At 40.8% G+C, this 26,540-nt stretch overlaps 2 protein-coding genes across 2 annotated transcripts in view; one reads left to right on the top strand and one right to left on the bottom strand.

Moving 5' to 3' along the window:
• ZFYVE26 (zinc finger FYVE-type containing 26) overlaps positions 1–18,888 on the bottom strand; it is a 68,202-nt gene extending 49,314 nt beyond the window's left edge. The window contains exons 1-10 of the mRNA XM_047079458.1: positions 18,825–18,888; positions 18,051–18,327; positions 16,347–16,425; positions 11,156–11,245; positions 8,535–9,057; positions 8,033–8,163; positions 7,283–7,447; positions 7,047–7,135; positions 5,927–6,090; positions 1,232–1,435 (exon numbers count right to left, since the gene is read on the bottom strand). Of these exons, the coding sequence (XP_046935414.1) occupies positions 1,232–1,435; positions 5,927–6,090; positions 7,047–7,135; positions 7,283–7,447; positions 8,033–8,163; positions 8,535–9,057; positions 11,156–11,245; positions 16,347–16,425; positions 18,051–18,244 (1,639 nt within the window). The 5' untranslated portion in view covers positions 18,245–18,327; positions 18,825–18,888. The remainder of the gene's footprint in view (positions 1–1,231; positions 1,436–5,926; positions 6,091–7,046; positions 7,136–7,282; positions 7,448–8,032; positions 8,164–8,534; positions 9,058–11,155; positions 11,246–16,346; positions 16,426–18,050; positions 18,328–18,824) is intronic.
• Positions 18,889–19,023: 135 nt separating this feature from the next.
• Positions 19,024–26,540, top strand: part of RAD51B (RAD51 paralog B) — a 576,579-nt gene continuing 569,062 nt past the window's right edge. The window contains exons 1-3 of the mRNA XM_047079459.1: positions 19,024–19,467; positions 23,451–23,561; positions 26,175–26,288. Coding sequence (XP_046935415.1) covers positions 23,478–23,561; positions 26,175–26,288 — 198 coding nt within the window. The 5' untranslated portion in view covers positions 19,024–19,467; positions 23,451–23,477. The remainder of the gene's footprint in view (positions 19,468–23,450; positions 23,562–26,174; positions 26,289–26,540) is intronic.

Here is a 26,540-nt window from a genome sequence, read left to right as displayed (position 1 = left end):
AGAAGCATGTGTGAGAGAAGAGGCCAGAGAAAGAGAGAAAATGCAAATATTAGAAACATTACTTGCCAGACTCAACCATTCTCACAACTTTAACTCTTTCATTTTTTGATGACTAAGGGAAGCAGTTATAGTCAGAAAAATATGAGGCTAGTCAGCCCTGTCTTTTCATGATTTGTGGAAAGATTTTGCTACCTTAATTAAAAGTACAGCTTACTGAACACTCATCATTTTGTTTCTGTTCTTTAAATATTATTCCTGGAGTGCCTGGGTGGCTCAGTTGGTTAAGTGTCAGACTCTTGATTTCGGAACAGGTCATCTCGGCTCAAGTCCTGATCTCAGAGTCGTGAGATCAAGCCCTGTGTCAAGCTCTGCTCTGGGCATGGAGCCTGCTTAAGATTCTCTTTGTCTCTCCCTCTGTCCCTCTCCCTCTCTCATGTGCCCTCTCTCTCTAAAATAAAAAAAATATATACATATTTTTTGTATATTTAAAAAATCTCTGACAAGCATCTCTGACAAGCACTTTGTATTTCAGTTCTCGGAATGAAGGTATCACGGAGACTCCTAATCCCTCAATTCTACTTGCATTCAGTCTTACACTAAAGGTGATCACGAGCTACCCAGATCTCTTAAGAAATACCATTCTCAGAAGTGCAAGTCTATTCCAAAGCTGCATGGAAGAGAAAACTGACCCCTAGTCACAGAGGGCAAGTTAAAGAATTATAAGTTATTAAGAAAAACGAAACAGGATAAAACGTGAGGTTCTGTCATAATGTAGGTTGTGACCCATGATATTGACTCAGAGAGCTACATTAAAAAAAAAAAAAGAACAGAAATATATCAAGACTGTGCTCCACTTGGAAGGGTATTATTTCCTAAAACTTAGCATATATATCTCATATATATATATATATATATATATATACATATACATCATGTAAATTATAGACCTAAGTGCAAACAGGAATGTGATGTGAAACGCTATTTTCACTGTGGGTTGTAGTTAAAAAAAGATACATTCGGAAAATAATATACTATGTGAACAGACTCCGTTAGAACTTAGCAAATCACTTGTTTTCTCCATGTCCTTTTGATTCACTCAGGCTGATAAATGGATGAAATTATTCCTGGGCATAATAAAACCAAGGCCACCTCCCAATCCCACGAAGAACTCACTGGGACAGGCTGTTACCAGCTTATGTGAGTGATGGGGTTCGGGGGAGAAGTGCTGTACCTGGGGAGGAGACAGAATCATTTGCTGGCTCTGCAGCCAAGGCCAGGTCCTCAGAAGGGCTCTCTCTGCATTTCTGGCACTGGGAGTGCTGGTGTGAGTTCACACAGAGGGCATAGATGGCATACTTCATGGCACAGAAGCTCTGGTACAGGGTCAGGTTCTGACACCGGCTCAGGTGCTCAGGGACTGGGGCATCGGCTGAATCTGAATTGTAGAAAAACAGGCAGAACATCACAGTAGGGTGTCTCAGGCAGGAGCTGCAAGTGTGGCTGAAGCAAAGACACACTGCATTTCAGGCTCAGTGTTCTCATCCTCTCTTCTTGCTGTCAGTTTGACTTGCGCCCTTTCTGGGCCCTTTCCTCCAATCAATATCAACGCGCAGTCCCTCTGTTTCCTTTTCCCAGCAGCTTCCCTTCTACATGGCTGTTCACTGTAGCCTTCATGGCCATTTAACAAGTCTTTCCCTTATATTTCTTAAAATACCTGTTTTCTTTTTTAAAAAAATTAAAATGTCAAATTAATATTTAGTCCACCTAGTGTCACATTATACAAGAGATAGGCTTAAAATGCATTTAGACTGAGTAATGAGAGTAAAGGCAACAAAAAATTAGAAACAAATATTTGACATTTTTAAGAAACTACTAAAGCAGAAATCAAGAAATCACAAACTGTTGAAATTCTTTGTACTCTAATTCTCTAATTTCTCCTTAAAAAAATTTTTTTTTAGGGGCGCAGTCAGTTAAGCGTCCAACTTCAACTCAGGTCACGGTCTCATGTTTGTGAGGGCTCTGAGCTGACAGTGTGCGTTTCTGACATTTTAATCTGTCCCTAATTCTTTCCATAGCAAAAATACAACCTGCTCAAACCATCTATATGTTGCCTACAAGAGACTCACTTCAGACCTAAAGACACCTGCAGATTGAAAGTGAGGGGATGGTGGGGTGCCTGGGTGGCTCAGTTGGTTAAGCATTTGACTTCAGCTCAGGTCAAGATCTCACAGTCTGTGAGTTCGAGCCCCACATCAGGCTCTGTGCTGACAGCTCGGAGCCTGGAGCCTGCTTCATATTCTGTGTCTCCCTCTCTCTGTGTCCCTCCCCTGCTTATGCTCTGTCTCTCTCTGTCTCAGAAATAAATAAAAACATTAAAAAAAATTAAAAAAAAAAAAGAAAGTGAGGGGATGGAAAACCATTTACCATGCAAACAGAAGTGAAAAGAAAGCTGGGGTAGCAATACTTATATTGGACAAAATAGACTTTAAAACAAAGACTGTAACCAGAGACAAAGAAGGGCATTACATAATGATAAAGGGAACAATCCAACGAGAGAATACAATAATTGTAAATATTTATGCACCCAACACTGGAGCACCTAAAAACATAAAGCAACTATCAATAGACATAAAGGAAGAAACTGAGAATGATACACTAACAGTAGGGGCCTTTAACACTTCGCTTACATCAATGGACAGATCACCAGACAGAAAATCAATAAGGAAACAGCGGCTCTGAATGACACACTGGACCACATGGATCTAACAGATACATTCAGAACATTCCATCCCAAAACAGCAGAATACACATTCTTTTCAAGTGTACATGGAAAACTCTCCAGAATAAATCACATGTTATGCCACAAAATAAGTCTCAGTAAAAAACAATGAAATCATTTCCTGCATCTTTTCTGACCACAATGGTATGAAACTTGAAGTCAACCACAAGAAAAAATCTGGAAAGAACACAAATACATGGAGGCTTAAGTAACGTGCTGCTAAACAATGAAAGAACCACCAAGAAATCAAAGAGGAAATAAAACATGGAGACAAATGAAAATGAAAACACAACGGTCCCAAATTGGATATAGAAAAACCTGTTTCAAGAGGGAAGATCATAGCAATACAGACCTAGTTCAAGAAATGAGAAAAATCTTAAATAAACAACCAACTTTACACTTACAGGGGCTAGAAAAAGAAGAACAAAGCCCAAAGTCAGTAGAAGTAAGGAAATAATAAAGATTAAAGAAGAAATAAATGAAATAGAGACTAAAGAAACAATGGAACAAATATGTCAATGAAACCAGGAGCTGGTTCTTCAAAAAAAATGAACAAAATTGATACACCTTTAGCCACATTCATCAAAAAAAAAAAAAAAGGGAGAGAGAGAGAGAGAGAGCGAGCTAGACAGCATTCAAATAAATAAAATCAGAAACAAAGGAGAAGAAACAACTGATACCACAGTCGTTTATGTTTAATATGAGAGAATATTATGAAAAATTACATGCCCACAAATTGGCAAACCCTGAAGAAATCGATAAATTCCTACAAACATATAACCTTCCAAAACTAAATCAGGAAGAAACAAAAAATTTGAACAGACTAGCAATAAAACTGCATTAGTAATTGTAAAACTCCCAGATCCTGGACCAGATGGCTTCACAGGTGAATTCCAGCATTTAAAGAAGAGTTAATAATACCTATTCTTCTCAAACTATTACAAAAACCAGAAAAGGAAGGAAAGCTTCTAAATTCATTCTATAAGTCCAGAATTATCCTGATATCAAAACCAGATAAAGATATCCCAAGAAAAGAAAATTACAGGCCAGTATTTCTGATGAACATAGATGAAAAAATCCTCAACAAAATAGAAAATTGAACCCAATAATACATTAGAAAAAATGTATTCACTATGATCAAGAGGGATTTAACTCCAGCAGGGATATAAGCGTGATTCAATACTCACACATCGATCAACGTGATATATCACATTGACAAAAGAAAGAATAAAAACCATAGGATCATCTCAACAGACGTAGAAAAAGCATTTAAGAAAGCACAACATCCATTCATGATAAAAACTCTCTACAAAGTAGGTTTATAAAGAGCACACCTCAACATAATAATTAAGACTATATATGAAAAACCCACAACTAACATCATACTCAATGGTAAAAAACTGAAAGCTTTTCCTCTAAGATTAGGAACAAGACAAGGAGGTCCACTCTCACCACTTTTATTTAACATAGTACTGGAAGTCCTAGCCACAGCAATCACACAAGAAAAAAAAAAGTCATCCAAATTGGTAAGGAAAAAGTAAAATTTTCACTATTTGCAGATGACATGATAATACTATATATAAAAAAACCATAAGACTTCACCAAAAAGCTATTAGAACTGATAAATTAATTCAGTAAAGTTGCAGGATACAAAATTAATATATAGAATTCTGTTGCATTAAAAGAAAAACATACAACCTGCTCAAAAAAAGAAAAGCATTAAATGTAGTAAAGCAAAAAAGAAGAAAAGAAATATTACCCATGATCCTACCAGCTAAACATAACCATTGTTACGTTCTGGTGTAAGGCCTTTAACGGTTTTGCATACATATGTGGATATGTATTTAAATTGACTGTAATGATATTTTATGCACTATTTAATTTTCCTACTTCTTAAATATTATAGTACAAGCATTTGATTATATTTCTTCATGGACTAAATTTCTGATGGTTGCAGAGTTCCACTGAATGAATCCCTTCCCTAGGGATTCTTCTTGGGCAGGGCATGCAGTACTTAGGGATGCTTTGCTACTATGATGTTGCAACAAACCCGTTTATGTATATACTTCCTAGTGATTACTTCTTCCAGGAAGTAACCTCAGCTTCACCAAGATCAGGGTGATATGAAGAATGAGACCGATACTGTTCTATGCCCCTGGCCTCAATATGGCATTACTGATCAGGGCCAGGATTTGCAAGTACTTGCATGACCCTGAGAGTGAGTAACTCCTTATATTTTGTACCCCAGATGCCTCTCTTGCCTCAGCTTAATCCCAGTTCTATTAATGTCTTCTTTTGCCTTTTCCAAGTTCAAGTTCTACATGTGTCCTGGTGGGTCACCAGGAATCCGATTTAAAATACTTCTCTGGAAGCCTTTTGTACGTGTATGTCGAAAACAGTTCTAGTTCCTTTAGGAAATCTGGTAAACAAATTGCCTACTTTTCCAGAAAAAAATATAGAAGGTAGTAACACTGGTTTTCCAATCAGTGGCAGGTCCTTTTAAAAAGTAAATCAAAGCAACATATAGGTTGAGAAACATCTATTGACACATGAAAACATTAGTTTCTCTGAAAGCTAAGTGTCCCTAGCCTGTGTTCTATGTTATAAAGTGATTTTTGGAAGCAAAAAGAATTGAGTTTTAAGCAGAGATCCAAGGCTAAAACAAGGCTTTATTATTGCTTTAGGCAAGTCTTTCTTCTAAACTTCATGTGTTTAGTACATTATGAAGAAGAGACGAGAGGGAAAGGAAGCACAGAACCTGCTAGGAGAAAGCTTATAAAGCACCGAAAGATTCACCAAGAACTTGCATAAATATTGTCAATGACAGTGTGAATGACAAACTCAGAGAGCAGGTCCTAATTCCGCTTCACTAGGATGAAGGTATGTGAGTGGTTCCTGCGATGGTTCCACAAGTACAAAGATTTCTGTGGGACTGTTCTCGTAGAATTCCCTATACCTCACTGAGAAAGGAGAGGTATGCACCCAACATCTCATAATCTGATTGGGGCAAATACAGATAATTTAGCAGGTGTGTGCTGGACCACCCACCTTGACAGATCACATCTAGATAAATCCTGTGTTAAAAGAAACTTGTGTAGGACTGTCCTAAGAGGGAAGCTTGACCAAGTCACTCCATCGCCAACTCACCATGCTCTTGCTGGGGGTCCTTGGCTGGCACCATCTGTAAGAGCTTGAGAACATCTTCCTCCCTGAGAGCTGGAAGGTTGGTAAGGTGATGGAGAGAGTACAGCACAGAGTGGCTGTCTCCACCATGTAAATGACATAAGAGATCTCTCTTTGGTATGGGGTTGCTGAAGGGCAAAATTGAGAGGATGGAAGAGAGTCAGTTTAAAGAATTGCTCTAAGAAAGACCATCTCTATTCCCTCTTGTTCTTTCTCTCTGGCCCAATACAGCATAGGTTCATTTCCCTTAACACTAAATTCTAGTTGGTCTGGGATACAGCAGAGCATTTATTTACTGTTAGGAAAGTACATCCACCGAGTCAGCTGTACTTATCCAGAAAGGACCCAGAAAGGGCCTTTTTAGTCAGTAGGATCTAGAAAGAGCCTATAGATTAGGCTTCCCAATTTCCATACTCTTTGTAGCTAAGAGCTGACCCAAGCTTCTCTGCTTTGCTTTGAGTAAGGCCACTTCCTCTCTGCCTACTCTACTTTAGGAAGTGCTGGTCATGTGTATGAAGAACAAAACATGAACCTGGATCATGGGAAGATCTAAGGCTAAGTTACCAGGGAAGCACAGCTTTGCACACAGTTCAATATGCAGCTGTTGAGAATAATAAACTTGTGATCCAGGATAACACATGCCTAAGAATGTGGACCACATTTACTAGCTGTGTCACTTTAGGCATGATATTCAACACCTCTAGGCTTAAGTTGTTCCACCTTTAAAAGGAGGGCAATATTGGCATCTGCCTCACAGAACTATTGTGAGGCTTCAGTGAAATCATCCACTGAAAAGGCTCAGAGCAATGTCTGACATATAGTAAGTACTCAGGAAATGTGAGATTTGTTCCTTTTATCACTGTCATCCTCAAAGTTTCCTCTAGTTTTAGTCTCATCGCTATGGTAAAGATAATCATTACCTATGTTTCTTTCCTGGCTTAATAGCTGGAACGATTATTAGTTGCTGGTCAATGCTGTCAACTCAAACGTCAGTGTGGAAGGTGGCTTGAAATGGCCACATGTGTGGAGCATGGGATCAAGTGTGCCCAATGGTGGGAAGGGGGCTGGCCGCACAGGACTGTACCTGCTCTGCTGTACACACCACTCCAGGACCTCTAGGTGAGCCCACAGCCCATCACAGGCATCCCTGAGGAGCTTGTCACAGCCCTGGTCCTGCATTGACATGGAGAAGGAAGAGATGCTGACTCAGGAACCTGGGGTCAGGGATTGTGACCGACCTCAGGCCCCTGCATTCTGCCTCACCTCAAAGCCTGGTATCACTCACTTCTGGAGTAGCTCACACTGCAGTGTGAGAGTTACCTGGGTCCTGTGGAGTGTCTGGAGCAGACTCTTGGCTGATGCTAGGCTCTGGCAGTGTGTCCAGCCCAGGAGCACGAGCAGTCGACTGAGAGGCCTGAATTCTCTGTCGAGTAGGCAGCCAAGACTTGGGAAGTCTTCCTCTTTCAGCAGCGTGAGTGCCGTCACCTGTAAGCCGACGGAGGCTGCTGTAAGGAGTTTTGTGGACCTGCCACTCAGGGTAGAAAGCTTTAGTTGAGCAGGGAGATGCCGGACAATGAAAAAAGTGGCCAGTTGAAGACAAAATGTTCACACTGTAAGCTCTCAGAAGGCAGAGACTGACTTCTGTTGTAACGCCACGTCCTAGCACAGTGCCTGGCACACAGGATGAGGTTAATAAATACCTGTTGAGTTCAACTAAAGCTTGGCTGTGGTCTGGAAGGAGAAGGTTAGATGGATTAAATTCCCGTCAGCTAGGCAACATATTGCTGCCACAGTCTTTTCTTCCTCACACCTTCCAGAAAGCTTATACATACCCAACATCTTAGTCCCCACCAAAGAGCGGATATAAAATGACTGCAGTTCTAATTAAGAATGATACTGGTTCTCAGAGCCTTCTTTCCCCTGGGACTGTGGGATGGACACACCCAATGACACATCACTAATTAGACTGCTTTGTGTTAGATAAATGAGTGGGAGAGAAAGGAGAAATGAAAAAGTCTATAGAGAATCCCTCGGTACTTCTGTGATGGAGAATGAATACGTTTGACTTACCAGGATCTGCTCGAGGAAGTGCTTGCTGTTGCTCAAGCAGTAGAAATAGGCTGATTTCCAAGCCTGGGCTGGGTCAGGATTGGAGAACAGGGCCAGCATTGCCTGCTCAGGATCTAGATGATCGGGGGAGACTAAAAATCAAACCAGACAGGGTTACCAGGGAACAGGAAGCTCTTCTTTCCTAAGCTAAAGCCCATTTGAAAAACCAACAGACGTGAGAATTCACGCTTTTGAAAACTTAAGCCAGGCTTTCTGTGCTTCTATCTTAAAGACTCTTTAACTTCTCTCAGTAGCTTCTGAAAAGCTCTTTCCTGCTATTGTTATTACTTTGTTATTTTTTTCCACCATTCCATCTTGGACTACAAAATCTGTACTTTTACAAAAGAACACCTTATCATTTTTCCTAGATTTCCTGAGCAACTTGGAAGGCACTAGCCTAGGGGAACTTCAGAGGTACAGCAGAATTACCAAGACACAAGGAGAAGCAGCAAAGGGAACACACCTTTTCCCGAGGGTATGGTCCTCGCTGGCTTTTCTGCGGCCTTCTCTGCATAAGTATGGCCATACAGGGATAGCAGGCTCCGTCCTGCCTTGTGGAGCAGGCAGCTGAGCACCCGCTCCTCCTGCAGGGGGTTCCCCTCAGCCCTGCAGGCCTCCAGTAGTTCCTCACAAAGGAGATGCAGCTCAACTTCGAGAGGCTCTGCAGGGCAATGCAGAGTCTGCAGGGCTCCATAGATAGCATCTACTTCACCAGGCGGCCCAGTGGCGGAGCCCTGCACACCCTGAAGCGCCCTTCGAATGAAGTCCACCAGTGCCTTCTGCAGGGGCCAGCCACAGAGGCCAGTGCCATCGTCTTCTCTAAGCAGGAGCTCCAGCAGGGCCTGTGCTGGCTGGGGAGACTGCCTCAGAAGATCCCAGAGCACAGAGATGGCTTCTGAGCTGAGCCGAGGGGTCCAGCTATCCCGCCTCTGATTTCCATCAAGCACAGGGCCTCCTGAATCTTGTGCTAGGGCCTCATATAGCTCCTAAATAGAGGATGAAGAGAGGGATCCATGAGAGGCATGTCTAGAATGTTACCATTTATAAGCCTTGAAGCTTTCCGTTTTTCGGTAGAAATATGCACGTGTATATAATAGTAGCAGTAGCAAACACTTCTGTAGTGGTTACTTCCTGCCAGGCCCTTTACATAGAAAAATCAAATTAACCCTTACAAGAGCAAGACACTGCTATTATCATCATTTTACAAATGAAGAGATTGAGGCAAAAAAGATTGAGGCAAAGAGATAACTCAATCTCCCAAGGCCTCCATTCTCAAGCTAGTCCCCCCTCACCACCTCCAAAATGTGCACTGTAGATCTAAATCAAGGGCTGCAAATTGATAGACCACGCTGGTAACAAATGGGCATGAGACATGATGCCCACTCTCATGGCATTTAAATTCAACTTTTAACAGAACATTATATACCAGTTTTTAACTTCTGCTCTAAATCCTAGCCATCCTTTGAGGTATACCCCATTCCTCATCCTTTAAAGTCTTCCCCAAGGGGTGCCTGGGTGGCTCAGTTGTTTGAGCATCCAATTTTGGCTCAGGTGATGATCTCACGATTCATGGGTTTGAGCCCCACATTGGGCTTTCTGCTGTTCAGTGTAGAGCACACTTCAGATCCTCTGTCCCCCTCTCTCTCTATCCCTCCCCTGCATATGCACATGTGTTCTGTCTCTTAAAAAAATAATAAATAAATAAACTTGAAACAAACAAACAAACAAACAAATCTTCCCCGTACCTCCAACTCACACAACTCTCTCTCTTTATTGGGCTTTCAAAGTACTCAAAATTAGTGCCATCTGGTTTAGTCCACAATTGTGGCATGTGTGTATTAGTCTTTCTCCCTGACTAGATGGTAAGCCTTTAAAGGTAAGCACCTCTACGGGACGCCTGGGTGGCTCAGTTGGTTGAGCGTCTGACCTTGGCTCAGGTCATGATCTCACAGTTCATGAGTTTGAGCCCTGTGCCAGCTTTTGTGCTGACAGCGCAGAACCTGGAGCCCGCTTTGAGTTCTATGTCTTCCTCTCTCTCTCTGCCCCTTCCTTTCTCATGCTCTGTGTGTGTCTCTCTCTCCCTCTCAAAAACAAACATTAAAAAAATTTTTTTTTTAAGGCAAGAACCTCTACAGTCTCTAATCTGTTTGCAGGGTTTAGGGTAGAGGCAGAAAAGAGGACGGAGCAGTAGGTGATTTCTCACGCGTTAGCACCATGCCTATGGACAGTACTGAGGGATGCTTCTTCATTAACTGCTTCCAAGATGGTCACAGGGTCATGGGTCTTTGACCTAATACAAGTGTAAGTCCCTAACTTAAATCCTACTGCTAATATGTATTTAATTAGCTGGTGGCCAGGTCATGAAGAAAATCAGTACTGAGCGTCAGAGCATACCTCAGGCACCTTAGATATAGTTAAGATTTAGTTTGATCTGCCCCCAGAAATTTGTTGTGAGGATTACCACATTCAATGCACCTGTTATAGAAGAGGTATTCAACAAACACTAATTCCTTCCTCCCTTTATATTCCCTATGATACACTGGTGAAAAATTTAAACATCCAGTTTAAATTTTTTTTTTTTTCAACGTTTATTTTATTTTTGGGACAGAGAGAGACAGAGCATGAACGGGGGAGGGGCAGAGAGAGAGGGAGACACAGAATCGGAAACAGGCTCCAGGCTCTGAGCCATCAGCCCAGAGCCTGATGCGGGGCTCGAACTCACGGACCGCGAGATCGTGACCTGGCTGAAGTCGGACGCTTAACCGACTGCGCCACCCAGGCGCCCCCAAACATCCAGTTTAAATCCAAGTTATGTATTCCTTTCCCATGAAAAGAAAAAAAAAACAACACCTTTAATCCCCAGTTATACTTAGTACTTCTGGACAATCCAGCTCTAAGAATTCTAAAATCAGGTAAGTTTATTCCAATTCTGAGCTCTCTTGAAAGGGACATCTACCTAGCTTGGTCTTGCCTGAGAACAGAGTATAGCCAACCTCCTTGGGACCTATCTCTGCTAGATCCTTGGGAGCTGAGCTTATCGAGTGATAGTAACCCTAGGCAGATAGCTCCCCAGCACTCTCTTACCTTGAGGATGTCCTCAGGAATGTCACTTTGGAGGTCTTCTGATAATAAAAGAAACTCAAGCTTTCTCCGGAAAACACTTGGGAGTAATTTCTAGAAGAATCATAAGAAGGAAGCATAGAGATTAGGCATATTCTTTGTTAACAAATAATATTTCTCTTCAGTTAGTCTTATTTCTGCTGCTTCTCTAAGATAAAGCACTTTTAACCACTAAATTCTTGGATATGTTTGAGATGCTTTTTTTTTTTCTAAATAAAAACAGCTAAATTTGGATGCACATCCCTCTTAAATACTAACATTTAACTCCTACTCTGATTAGCCTCAAATTCCAAGCTTTGCTCATTTCATGTGACTTTTCTGTCATATGATGTCTTTTTCAAAGAAATGTCCTTGTGGTGTCCAAACACCCAGTCATGAGTAAGCTTGGGAAAGTATGGCCCACATGATCCTCTTTTGGTCCAAACCCATTTTTGATATTCATTATAAGGTGGAAAACAATAGGAAAGAGGAAGAGATCTAATGTTTATTAAACACTTATTATATGCCAGGTACTGTGTGTCATATATATATTTTTTTTTTTTAAATTTTTTTTTTTTTTTAACGTTTATTTATTTTTGAGACAGAGAGAGACAGAGCATGAACGGGGGAGGGTCAGAGAGAGAGGGAGACACAGAATCGGAAACAGGCTCCAGGCTCTGAGCTGTCAGCACAGAGCCCGATGCGGGGCTCGAACTCATGGACCGTGAGATCATGACCTGAGCCGAAGTCGGACGCTTAACCGACCAAGCCACCCAGGCGCCCCTGTCATATATTTTTTTAATGTTTATTTATTTCTGAGACAGAGAGAGACAGAGGATGAGTGGGGGAGGGGCAGGGAGAGAGGGAGACACAGAATCTGAAGCAGGCACCAGGCTCTGAGCTGTCAGTACAGAGCCCGACGCCAGGCTTGAACTCATACCCGTGAGATCATGACCTGAGCCGAAGTTGGATGCTCAACTGACTGAGCCACCCAGGCACCCCTGTCATATTTTTACAAATTAAAAAAAAAAAATTAGTTAATCTCTAAATCAAACAAACCTATGGCTTAAATATATATATATTTTATTTTTTTTAAGTTTATTTATTTATTTTGAGAGAGAGAAATAGAGTGTGAGCAGGGGAGGAGCAGAGAGAGGGAGAGATGGGGGTGGAGAGAGAGAGAGAGAGAGAGAGAGAGACAGAGAGACAGAGAATCCCATGCAGGCTCTGTGCTGTCAGTGCAGAGTCCAATGTAGGGCTTGATCTCATGAACTGTGGGATCATGGCCTGAGCTGAAACTGAGTGTCAGCCATTTAACCTATTTAACCACTCAGGTGCCCCAAGTCTCTATTAAAGAAATTTTTTTTAATGTTTATTTATTTTTGAGAGACAGACACAGCATGAACGAGTAAGGGGCAGAGAGAGAGAAAAAGAGAGAGACAGACAGACAGACAGTATCTGAAGCAGGCAGGCTCCACGCTCCGAGCTGTCAGGACAGAGCTCGATGCAAGACTTGAACTCACAAACTGTGAGATCATGATCTGAGCCAAAGTTGTGTGCTTAACCAACTGAGCCACTCAGGTGCCCCTAAAAACAACCTTTACTAAAGATGAAATGGTTAGGAAGTATTTTCTAATTATTTCAAGTATGCAAAAGTGATCCCATCAAATATTTGTTAATGAGACATGCCACCAGAGAAGACTGATGTATGAAAGAAAGAGCCCCTGACTCTTCCTGGACCTGCTTGTTTCACAGTAACTTGCTTTACCTGGTTCATAAAACTAAAATTATAGTTTCCCTTTCTCTAGACACAAATACAAATAAGAGTAAAATCTAGGACTAATCCTGACAAACACTGCTTTAAAGACACCTATAAATCACATGGCTGATTAAAGGTTCCAGGAGTCATATTTTTTAAATTAATTTTTAAAAAATGTTTATTTAGTTTTGAGAGAGAGAGAGACAGAGCGTGAGCAGGGGAGAGGCAGAGAGAAAGGGAGACACAGAATCCAAAGCAGGCTCCAGACTCCGAGCTGTCAGCACAGAGCCCGATGTGGGGCTTGAACTCACAAACTGCAAGATCATGACCTGAGCCAAGGTTGGACACTTAACCAACTGAGCCACCCAGACACCCCTCCGGGAGTCATATTTTACTGTAAAGTCTCCTATCTCAAGCAAGAAGCACCTGCAAGATCGTTTGTGTGTGGGGGGAGGGGGGTGTGGGGGGGTGGGTTTAGAACACAAGATCATACTCTACTCAAATGCCATTCATCATGTTACAGGCTAACATGATCTGGTGTATTTGTGGTGTAAAATCCTATTTCTTCTTACCACATCCTTCTCTCATGCACCTATGCCATCTGAATGCTTATATAATGCTAGTGATTGAAGTTGGTGAAGAAAATTCATGCTGGAAAGCTAAAGGTTAAATTCTTCTATTGAGGACTAAAAGAAAGGAATAGATAAGATGTCCAGACAGCAGGCCTTTGAAAAAAAAAAAACAAAACCTGGTTAAGATATTAGGACTTTAATCTAGAATCCTAAAGACTCATTAGCTTATAATTATTTTACTGGTGAAAATACTTTATGCACATACAGGGTCATAAATGACTAACATTTCTAAAACAGGGAAGAATTTGCTCCATGTTTCTAAGCATGGATCTTTCTATCAAAGCAAGGTGTGTTCAATGCAGAAAAATTAAAATATGGAAATAGGCAAGTGAAAACACACACATACATGCTCCAAATCTCCCCACTGAAAGAGAGCTTCTATTAATACTGTGGTCTAAGGGCATCGAGACCATTTCTATGCACACATCTCAAATGTATAGTTTTCTAAAAAAAATTTTTTCACATAGTACAGTATGAACATCCTTCCATGTCACTGAAAGTTCATTTACCACATAATTTTAATAGTGGCATGATATTTTACAAACAGATTAACCAATCCTATACTGTGGACATCGGAGTTGTTTCCAGTTTTCCTCTATTAGAAGCAGCATACAGTGAACATCTCTGCAGTTAAATCTTTGCAAACATGCTTCCACATGTAGAGATAAATCACCACAAGATACAAAGGCAGAAGGCAAAGGTGGATGAAGAAAAGGGAAAATGGAACCACTGTTTCAAGTAATAATTAAAAAGGAAGCCTCGGACACCAGGGTGGCTTTGTCTGTTGAGTGTCCACTTCGGCTCAGGTCCCCATCTCCTGGTTTGTGAGTTTGAGCCCTGCATCGGGGCTTGCTGCTATCAGTGCAGAGTCCCCCTCTCTCTGTCCCTCCCCTGCTCGTGCTCTCTCAAAAATAAATAAACATTTAAAAAGGAAGCTTTTGACAGAAGGTGGGAGACTGGAAAAGGAGAGGCAGCCAGCAAGTCCCCTAAAAGATAAAGGCCACTCTGGGACAGCAACTGGTCTTACGGAACTATTCTTAAGAACCCATTTGCAATCTTAGTCCTTGTAAAAGAGGTAAGACTGAGGTCCTTGCTTAAAGTTTAAACCATTCCCACAACTGTTTAAATAACTGAGGCACTGAAGCTTTAAGACCAAATGATCTTGATGTTTGGAAAAACAAGAACTATTCTTAGTCTGTGCTAAGGAGCCATGGAAGTGAAATCAACCACCTGGTTGAGCAACTGTACAGAAAATAAGCAACAAAGTAGCCATAAAGTAGGTAAATGCCCTTCAGTGAGGGGAAAGTTCACTTGGTTTAACAAATTCCATACTTGGACTAGAAAGATCTTTAGTCAATAACAACAGACATTTTTTCTTTTTCTCTCTGAAGACACTCTGAATATTTTAACTCAAGTTTTCCCTTTAAGATCTGCAACGATAGCTAACTTAATCATTCTGGGCTTATTTTTTAATTTTGCTTCTCTTTTTTCTCTCTCCTGGCTAGTCTTTTTGTCATTTTTTCTTTCTTTTTTTAGGCTTGGAAAAGCCTGGACAAAAAATACATTTAGATTAGTAATTTCTTGTATTTTTTGATAGCAATGTGGAGAAAGAGAAGTGTTAGGCAAAACTGGAACTAAAAGCAAAATTAATTCTAATGATAGAGGGGAGTAAAGAAGAAAATTAGGCTGACTTACATTTACAAAACAGAATTTATGGTTTCTGGCTTTTAAGTCCATAAGGCTAAAAATAATGTTCAGCAGGAAAAACCAGTAGGCTGGGGATTCAAAGTCAGAAGATCTTGGTTCCAGCCTTAGTTTTGCCAACTAACTTTATGGTGTGACCCTGGGCCAGTCATTTCTTCATTTCTCTTCTGGGTCAGAAGTTCCTCACTTTAAAATCCTAAAGTCTACAGGCACCTGGGTGGCTCAGTTGATTAAGTGTCTGACTTCGGCTCAGGTTATGATCTCCTGGTTGGTGAGTTTAAACCCTGTACTGACAGTGCAGAGCCTGCTTGGGATTCTCTCTCTCCCTCTCCCTCCCTCCCTCTCTCTCTCTCTCTCTCTCTCTGTCTCTCCCTGTCTCTCTCCCACTCACTCTCTCTCTCGCTCCCTCAAAGTAATAATCTTAAAAAAATTAAAAAAATAAAAATCTTAAATTCTGGGGCTTAATACAAAATTGTCTCAGAGAAATTCCTCCAATGGATAGCAATTTCTGATAATTATCACATACTTCTAAAAAGGCTTTTAATGGCAATCTTTCTTTTTTTTTAAAAAAGCACTTCGTTATAAGGTTTCTTTCACTAAATCTGCACACTGTGTTTTTATATTTGGTAACTTTTAGTTTAATTCATGTGGATTATTAAATTATTAATTAATGAGGCTTAAATCTGTAAGCTTTCACTGTACCGGACTAGTTAAAATGAGCTTTTTGGAAGAACAACCAGGTTTCGGCTCAGCCCATTCTCTATTACTTGAGTATTATGAGGTTCATACTTTATTTGCTATGTTGTCACTTTCACTGAGGTTTGCAAAGTTCTGTTCAGGTACAAGACTCACAGTGGTATCTAACAAAATTATATCACCAATGTATGTTGGTGGATTAATGAATAAATTTAGGTAAGGAAACAGCAATAAAAACTCAAGCCATTCTCACTGTCAATACTGAGAGGGGAATATGACAAGCCTCATAATAAAGGAAGTAACAGATAAAAAGGAAATCTTAAAGCTACTTCCAAGTTCTTCTCAGTGTTGGCCTCAGAAAAACTTTGAATATAAACCTGCTTACCTTTTCCTGGGAGAACCATTTTTCCAGTACAAGAAACCAGATCCAGGCTAATCTTTGAGGGTTGATGTCCTGTCCACATCTGAAAAATGTAAAAAGAAAGAATTTCTGAACAAAGACTTTCTACTGACCTTTTCTCTTTTGTGATCCAAGATTGGGATTTCACTGCTCAGTCTGTTTTAAACCTAAACAGGCATGACATTGTACTAATGAGAAATTTTCAAATGTATATGATAGATCAATAAAACTAGAACCAGAACAGCGCTAGATTTCATTAAAAAAAAAAAAAAAAAGGAAAAAAGTCTCACCCCTGCCTCTACCTCCCTATCTAGTCTTATTATTATTATTTTAATTTTTTATTGTTTTTATTTATTTTTGAGAGACAGAGAGAGACAGAGCGTGAGCAGGAGAGGGGCAGAGTGAGAGGGAAACACAGAATTTGAAGTAGGCTCCAGGCTCTGGGCTGTCAGCACAGAATCCGACGCAGGGCTCGAACTCACGGACCGGGAAATCATGACTTGAGCCGAAGTCGGATGCCCAACAGACTGAGCCACCCAGGCGCTTTTTATTTTTATTATTTTTAAACATTACATAGAAAACCATAAAAGGCAAAGCTCTCTAAAGTATATTGTTGAAAACAGAAACTGAGTCAAGTAATCTTAAAGAAAATAAGGAATTTCATAAAAATTTATTAACTCTAGGCTAGGTTACAGGAATTCATAAGGGTTTTTTCAAAGTTAGTAATTTAGATAGAACCTGGCTAGAACCCAAATTTAAGGGGAAAAAAATCACCTAAGTTTCTACTCTCTACATACTAATACAATATAATATAGCTGCCAAAGTAAGGAAGAGTGAGGGAAAGACTAAATAGCACACTTAACTATTATACCACTAGCTGTTAATAGCACTGCCAGGAAGAGCTTCATTAAAAATTAAGATAGAGAACAGTGGTTGCCAGGGTAAAAGGAGGGTTCAAAATACAAAGAGGTATTCCCAGGAAGTACGGGAATTCTTTTGTGGTGATGCAAGAGTTCTGCAGCTTGATTTTTATTGGTATTACATGAGTCTGTACATGGATAAAATTGCACAGAACTACACACATAAAAACAAATGCACATTAAAAAAATGGTGAAAACTGAATAAGGTCTGTAATCTACTTAACAGTAATATACCAATGTCAATTTCCTGATTTTGACATTGTACAATAGGTATATGAGATATTGCAATTGGGGGAAGCTGGGGAAGGTTACTCTGTATTTTTTTGCACATTTTGTGAATGTAAACCTTATTTATATAATTTTTGATATTTATATAATTATTTCAAAAATAAAAACCTTAAGTAAATTAACTTCTAGTCTTTTGTTACAACTACAACATCATAAGCAAGAAAAGAGCAGCGTTTGCTTTTCTGGAGGCAAAGAAAATGCTTTTCAATTCAGTTCCACCATCTACTTTTATGATAATAATCAAGAAATGGTGGTTTCAGGCACACTTTGCTGTCCAGGATTAAATGCTGGTTCAGATGATAATTCAAAGCCAACACCGATTAATAAACATGTATCATACAGGTAAATTTTCAGAGCATGTGAAATACACTCTGCCTCTGCTAATTCTTCAGAGAGGAGGTGAGAGTAGGTGACCAGAGCCCAAATATTGACCTTGTGTCTCCCGCCCTGTAACTTCCTGGGAAGAAGAGACATCCCTTACCTCAGCTGATCTGGACACACCACGAGCGCCTGAAGTATATCTTCCACCTTCTTTGGGATATCCCCTTGTGCCTCGTGTAGCTGAGGTACACATGCCTGTGCCAGCTCCCATTCTCCTCTGCGAAGGCACTCACAGAAAAACCCAAAAAGCTGCTTCTGAGAAGCAATTTCCTCTTTTCCAAATGGATGATGCATTTTCCCAGCACAGAGTGCAGGGAGATAGAAAGAGATGAATTACGCAGAACACATTGTCAATTTTCTCATTCGTGGAGCGCCTCCTGGAAACAATACACACCACATTGAGGAGAAACGGAACGCACTATATTTAGACAAACTAGTAACTACTAGACTGGCTGGGAAAAGCGGGACTTACTTCCCTAATTATCGTTTTATGTTTGATTTGACGTGCTACTATCTTTTTTTGAGAAGTTCCACCTTTCCCCGAGGGGTGGATCCCATCTCTCTACACACATCCAATATTTAATTAAACTTAATAGTCGTATTAGCTCGGGGCGCAGACCCACAAATCTTCTTTCATATTCCCCACTTAACTTTAGACCCAGTCCGGCTCCAAATCCCCAGGTGGTCGCCTCCCTAAGTATGAGAAATGCAGCAGGAACCTCCCTAGTTTGAGCCCTCTCTTAAGGCGGAGGAGTGAAGATCATCAGATGAGTGTGTGTCAGAGCTGGAGGACGGTGGAAATTGGAGCGCAGGGACGCTCCCTACAGGGGTCGTGGTGAACGCCCCCACCTTCTCTGGGGCGCCTTACACTCACCTGCTCCTGGTACCCAAAGCAATAGAGCTTCCAGCGCAGCCATGTTTGAGCCGAGTCAGGTGATAGATCCCATTCGGGAGGTTGCCGGAGGGAGGGGTGGGGTGGGACGACTGACAGCGGCTACTCCTATTGGTGAATGGAGGGACGATACAAATAAGGCGCCATATTTGTTTGGGTCACGTGACGCCACCTCTTCGGACTGGAGAAAGCTAGGACATGCGGAGTCAACCAGCTACCTGGCTGAGGATCGTTCCTTTCAGTTTTGACCACTCCTCTGCTCGATACCTTCAGTTCTGCGTTCAGCGGGGCGGGTGGCAGAAATATCAGTGATTTTTTTCATGTCTCTTTTACTCCATAGCGTTTGAAGTCAGCTTTTACTAAGCGCCCGCCGGTGACAGTATTTTGCCAGGCCTTCTTCCAGAGGAAGAAGACCTGGATATTCCTCCATTGCTATTTTATCCACTTGGGTTCTGTTATAATCGCAGAATCCTGCGTTCTGAATTCCCATTTTCTGCCTAACTCCATTGATTTATTTGCTCACTTACCCGACAATCGTGGATTGAACGGTGTCCTAGGCCCTACTTTTCAGGCTGAATAAGTTGCAGACCCTGTCCTCGAGTTCACAGTCTAATAACAAGTGCAGGTAAGTAATTAGAATACAGTAGGCTAAATTATAAGATGGAAGTATGCACTGAAGAGCCGAGAGCAAAGGACGAGCAAAAACTTTTTCGCAAATACAGAACTGTAATCTGAAACCCAGTCTTAAAGTAACAGTTCCCTTTTACACCGAAACTTCGGTGGTTCCCCTCATGGTCTTAAACTACAGGCTCTTAACGTTTCCCCATGGTGTGTTTTCAGCTTGAGCAATTTCATTAAGTATTTCCAAACTATTTCACCTCCAAAGTGTGGTGAAAAAAGCAAACCCAAACCAATCCCAGCTCTCTTCCAAGTATTCTTCTCTCCCAGCTCTCTTCCAAGTATTCTTCTAAGAATACTATCGGTGAATTCTTAACTATTCTCTGAAAACTAACATGTCTTTCTGGTCCATTATGCATTTTTTAAATGTAGTGACAAAAAAAAATAAAAGAGACAATTCCAAGCAAGGTTTTTCCTGGCTTCATTTTCTCCTTGCAGATGTTTCTTTACCTGATTTTGATAATCATTATATTGAGAAACTGGGATTCAGTGACGGATTCTGGTGTGAACTACAATTCCCAGCAAGCAGTGGAATCAACCTGGGACTCTTCCTACCTCTGATTGGATATTTCTTTCGAGTGACAGCCCAATCGGCATTTGGGTTGTTGCTTTGCGGCGCTTTCCGCGGGGAACTGTGAGGGGTGGGGGAAACTTTGAAAGTTGGATGCTACAGACCCGGTACTGCAAAGATTCGTGTGGGGGGACATTCGGGGGGGTAATGGGGTGCGCTCATTATTTCCTGCCCCCTCTCTGGGCCCCTTTCTGTGTTATTACTTTCGGGGTAGCGGAGAAAACCTCTTTGGTCCAGTACACTTCCCCCTTAGGCCTGAGGCATGATAACGGGAACTCCGCCGCAAATATGGGGGCTCTTGGCCTTCTTTTGTGGGGGATGCTGGAACTGTGCTCCTTGCTGGAAAAAAGTTCTTTTTAGGGGATTCTAGAGTGACGTTTTCGCCTCTTGATGCCCACCTCCGCCCTCCCATTTGCCGGCTGTTGGGGAGTCTCGGCGGGGGAGCCGGTCCTTAAGGGAACATTGGGGTCCGCTCGCCTTCTGTGGTGTTGAAGAAGAGTAGTTAAAGCGTGGAATCTGGAGTTCTATGTCTAGATTCGAATGCGGACTCCACCATTTGCTAGCTGATAGACTTCACGCGTTTTTCAACTCAGTGCCTCAGTATTAGTCTGTAAAAGAGGTCAAACATCGGAAGCTCTTGGAACAGTACCTGGCACGTAATAAGGGTCCAATAAATATTAGCTATTATCGTTACTTACAAACAGTTTTCACTGAACATCTTTCATGAGGATTTTTACTTTGTTGAGGAGGAAAGGTTTCAGCCTTCAGGATGGAATATCTTCCCTCACCCCTGATTATATGTGTGCGCACACACACACAGCAGGAATTTAACAGTCTCTGGTGGAAGAAACAAGCAGTAATAATACGTTAATAAGATTATGCAACAAATACGTATAAAGTATGATGAAAACACTGGGTTGGAAGAGATTGACTTGGGGACAAGGTTTGTGCAGGAAAGTCGGAGTCAGGATGGCGCTTGTGTAACCTACCAATATACAGTATTGTGGCTGGAGAGCGGATGAAGTGAGGCAACAAATGATGTTTTGCTGACAGAATTGATATGGTAATGGTTGTTAACCTTGAGCTCTGTGTGTGAGGCACCATCCAAATCTTCTAACCTTCACTACATTCCTTTGGGGTAGATATTTGAATGACCTTTGTTTTACAGATGAATCGAAGACACCAGGAGGGGAAGTAGCTGCCAGGAAGGCAGGATCTGGGCCTTGCCATCAGATGTATGGATGAGAGGGAAATGAGAGACCAGTTTATGAAGGGTCTTTATGTGATCTTAAGAAGTGTGGAATTTATCCCATGCCCTAATGGTCCCATGGGTAGTTTTAAAGGATGAAAGTGACAGGATTGGAGCAAAGTTTTAGGTAGCTACCTCCGGCAGGATTGGAGCACTGACCTAACTTTCGCAGACCAGTTTGGTGCTTCTTCCTGGCACATTTAAATGCAAATGACGATACTTACCGTGTGACTGTGATAATTTGTGTATACATCTCTTTTCATCTTTTACTGTGAGTTCCCAAAGGGAAAGGAGTATGTTTAAATGATTCTTTACACCAGAGCCCAGCATCTCAGCAGAGTGTGTGATAAAGAAGGGTCTCCTGAAGGAGCAAAAAAAAAAATTTTTTTTTTTGATGGTGCAGGGAATAACAAGAGGCAGCATGCAATAGTGCAGGCAAATGATGGGAGTGGCCCTAAGAAGGCTGAGATAGCAGAGTTGGTTATTGTTAAACAAGTCCGGGTAGTTTGGGTTCTTCTTTTTGTTTGAATGTATCAGCCTATGTGGTGTTATTGCTCAGAACTACCTGATCAATAAAGACACTAAGAAATGATACAGCAGATATCACTTGGTAAACTATTTAGGAAACGAATCGGTACAAATTCCCACTGAGAGAAATGAGAGGGATGTATTTTGTGCTTATGAGAAGTGTGTGTGTGTGTGTGTGTGTGTGTGTGTGTGTGTGTATGTGTGTATGTGTGTATGCACATATGCATAGGCTCATGAATGGGAGAGAAAGTGGGAGAGAGGGAAGGAGAGAATTAATTTGATGCAGAGAATTTAGATTTTATGTAGAAATTTGGGCATAAATAGGTTATCTACATTTTCAGTACTATGTATTTTGTTCCAAAATGTTACTCCTTTTCTGTTAACAATATTGCTTTATCTCCTGGAACAATGGAGTTGCTGTTTCTATTCTATCCAGAGGGTATCTTGTCATCTCAGCGAGATGCACAGCCTCTTCTCTGCATGTGTTATGAAAGGAATCACCGTGATTGTGTTCTAGCTCACTGAAGGCAAATATTTCATGAGTCTCATTTAGTCTTAGTGAGGTTCAGCAGTAAGAGTGAAATTTCTTGCATGTGAGAATGTGAGCAGCTAATACAAAAAAAAAAAAACACACCACATTTCAGTTTGTAATTAAGACCTGAAATAATAATATCTCGTTTGATTCGGAGATTTGTTCTGGCTCATAGAAAAAGGAGAGGGTAAATATGATTATGGACTTGTAGTAGGAGTATACTGGTTAAGAGGATAAACCTTAGAGTCACTTCCTGAGTTGAAATTCTGAATCCACCATTTACTTTTTCTGGTGACAATGGAATAGCTAACATCTAGAGTTTAGTGTTCTTATAGGTAAAAATTGGGTCAATAATCAACCTTCCTTATAGGGCTATTGAGAAGATTAAATGTTATAATTTATATAAAGCTTTGGAACAGTGCCTCCTGTACATAGTAGGTGCTCAGTAAATTTATTGTTACAGTGCAATGAAAGTAAAGACTTTTTTTTTTTTAAAGTTTATTTATTTTGAGAGAGAGCACATGAGCAGGGGAGGGGCCGGGAGAGAGAAAGAGAGAAAGAGAGAGAGAATCCTAAGCATACTCCATGTTGACAGTGCAGAGCCCAACAAGGCTCCATCTCCTGAATCGTGAGATCATGACCTGAGTCAAAATCAAGGGTCAGATGCTTAACTGACTGAGCCACCCAGGTGCCCTGACAGTAAAGACTTTCTAAGGAGTGCTGCTTGGAAATATTCCTTGAAAGTTAATTATACATCCAAATAAAATTTATAAATACATTGAAAATCTTAAGATGCTATGCAAATGTGAAGTGATATCTTTATATTCATGTAATAAATATAAAAGAATTGTGTGAAATGCACATTCTTATGTTGTCTTGTTTGCATGTTTGGCAGACATAGAAAGATTCTACAGCTTTTATTTTATCAGTAATATTTTAAATACTATACATTTCATTTCACACATGAAGAAGCTTGAAGAATATTTTATTTTGTAGTGTGTTTTGGTAGCCTGTCTACTATTGCTTATGGTATTTTCTAATGCTTTTCAGGGTTCTTTTTCTGCTGCATCTGAAAGCATGGGTAGCAAGAAGCTCAGAAGAGTGGGCTTATCACAAGAGCTGTGTGACCGTCTGAACAGACATCACATTGTTACCTGTCAGGTAAAATTTATTTACTTTCTCACTAAGAAATTTTGAGTGCAAAAATTTTTTTAAATTTTATTATTTATTTTTTAAAATTTGCATCCAAATTAGTTAGCATATAGTACAACAATAATTTCAGGAGTAGGTTCCTTAGTGCCCCTGACCCATTTAGCCCATTCCCCCCTCCATTAACCCTCAGTTTGTTCTCCATATTTATGAGTCTCTTCTGTTTTGTCCCCCTCCCTGTTTTTATATTATTTTTGTTTCCCTTCCCTTAGTTCATCTGGTCTCTTAAAGTCCTCATATGAGTGAAGCCATATGATTTTTGTCTTTCTCTGACTAATTTCACTTAGCATTATACCCTCCAGTTCCATCCACGTAGTTGCAAATGGCAAGATTTCATTCTTTTTGATTGCTGAGTAATACTCCATTTTGTGTGTGTGTGTGTGTGTGTGTGTGTGTGTGTGTGTGTGTGTACGTGTGTGTGTACATACCACATCTTCTTTATCCATTCATCCATCGATGGACATTTGGGCTCTTTCCATACTTTGGCTATTGTTGATAGTGCTGCTATAAACATGGGGGTGCATGTGTCCCTTCGAAATAGCACACCTGTATCCCGTGGATAAATGCCTAGTAGTGCAATTGCTGGGTCATAGGGTAGTTCTATTTTTAGTTTTTTGAGGAACTTCCATACTGTTTAACAGAGTGGCTGCACCAGCTTGCATTCCCAGAGTACAAATTAATATTAAATATACCTTAATAACTCTTAAACCTGAAATATGAAAATTTAACTTTCTAAAAAAAAATGAATGATGGTGCTTCTCCATAGGCTATTTTAAAATTTTTTTTTTTTTTTCAACGTTTATTTATTTTTGGGACAGAGAGAGACAGAGCATGAACGGGGGAGGGGCAGAGAGAGAGGGAGACACAGAATCGGAAACAGGCTCCAGGCTCTGAGCCATCAGCCCAGAGCCAGACGCGGGGCTCGAACTCACGGACCGCGAGATCGTGACCTGGCTGAAGTCGGACGCTTAACCGACTGCGCCACCCAGGCGCCCCCCCATAGGCTATTTTAAAATAACAGGCTACTTGGGGTGCCTGGGTGGCTCAGTCGGTTACAACTCTTGATTTTGGTTCAGATCATGATTTCAGAGTCTTAAGAATGAGCCCCTCATTAGGCTCCTGTGGGGCTTGGTGCTGGATGTGAAGCTTGGTTAAGAGTCTCTCTCTCTTTCTCTCTCTGTGTCTCTCTGCCCTTCTGCCGCTTGTGCTCTCTCTCTCAAAAATAAAATAACAGGCCACTTAGGTTGTATTTCCAAATGTGATTTCATTTACCTAAATTCCTATACTTTTGCTTGGGTCAGGGGAGAATGCTTATGGCATAATATGAAGTATACTTGTGCTATTTATTTGGGATTCTAGAGAAGTTTCGTCGAATTGAAAGAAATTTTGCAGTTATATGAGAAATAAGACTCAAATGAAGAGACAGTATTCAAAATGGGTAATGTCTCTTGCAAGCAAGAGAAATTAATAGAATCCTTATCAATGTAATGAGAGAGATGTATAAAGCAGATGTTGCATTTTAGGCACAGTAGTGAAGCAGCTCCCTCTTAGGAGGTTAAGTTTTAACATTTTTTGTTTGTTTGTTTGTTTTGTTTTTAATGTTTATTTATTTTTGAAAGAGAGAGAAGAGGGGAGGGGCAGAGAGAGAGGGGGACAGATGATCCGAAGTAGGTTCTGTGCTGACAGCAGAGATCCCGATGTGGGGCTTGAACTCACAAACCATGAGATCATGGGTCGAAGCCAGATGCTTAACTGACTGAGCCACCCAGGTGCCCCTAGACTTAATGTTTTATATTAGGATTTAATCCTTAATAAGACAGATTTTCAGAGCATACTACAATTTAAAAAAACTGCTTTGTGTATTAATGGTATTTTTGGTTCCTCTATTACACATTTAATAATCCTCAGGGTGCCTGGGTGGCTCAGTCGGTTGAGCGTCCGACTTCGGCTCAGGTCATGATCTCACGGTCTGTGAGTTCCAGCCCCGCGTCGGGCTCTGTGCCAACAGCTCAGAGCCCGGAGCCTGTTTCGGATCCTGTGTCTCCCTCTCTTTCTGACCCTCCCCCGTTCATGCTCTGTCTCTCTCTGTCTCAAAAAAAGAAATAAAAATTAAAAAAAAAAAATCCTCATGTTCGTACTTGGAAACACTCTTAAAAGTATGAGATTTAACATTTCATTCCATAGTCTGTTTTATTGTCTCTATTAAATACTTTTCCTGAATGCTGTCATAGCTCAGTAAGAAACTCATTTCAACCTGACACTTTCTGGGTACTTGTGCCTAAACTGCAGCACAGGGCGGTGTTTATATACACCTGGGTTGGAGGCTGCTGCTATGTGAAGTTACTTGGTGTGACCTCTGGTATATGCTAACTGAATTAGAGAATTAGAAGATAAGATTATATCATCATACCTTTTAGCTAAGTCATACATGGGGGAAATACTATAAGGAATATATAAATCTTCAATCTGCAGTAAATTATGGGCAGTGTCCATTGAAAGTTTCCTTTTAATTCCAGTATCTTTGTTGCACATATATTTTAAAATATTCTTTTTATGTCTCTCTAGGACTTTTTATGTCTTTCCCCACTGGAACTTATGAAGATGACTGGCCTTAGTTATCGAGGTGTCCATGAACTTCTGTGTATGGTCAGTAGAGCCTGTGCCCCACAGATGCAAACGGTACATATACATATATACATATATATTTATATATATTATGTTTTGATTATGACTTATTTTGAGATGATCCTTTATCTCATTTAAAATATTTTTTTGGAGATGAGGCAAAATTAAAAATAGATATGAACATCTCAAAAATATTGATTCTTGGGGCACATGGATGGCTCAGTTGGTTGAGTGTCCAACTTCAGCTCAGGTCATGATCTCACAGTTCATGGGTTTGAGCCCGGCAACGGGCTCTGTGCTGACAGC

This window comes from Lynx rufus, unplaced genomic scaffold (genome assembly GCF_022079265.1).
Source record: "Lynx rufus isolate CCGP_SWC_20201006 ecotype Redwood Valley unplaced genomic scaffold, mLynRuf1.p SCAF_17, whole genome shotgun sequence".
NCBI lineage: Eukaryota > Metazoa > Chordata > Mammalia > Carnivora > Felidae > Lynx > Lynx rufus.
This window is presented reverse-complemented; position numbering and strand designations above follow the sequence as displayed.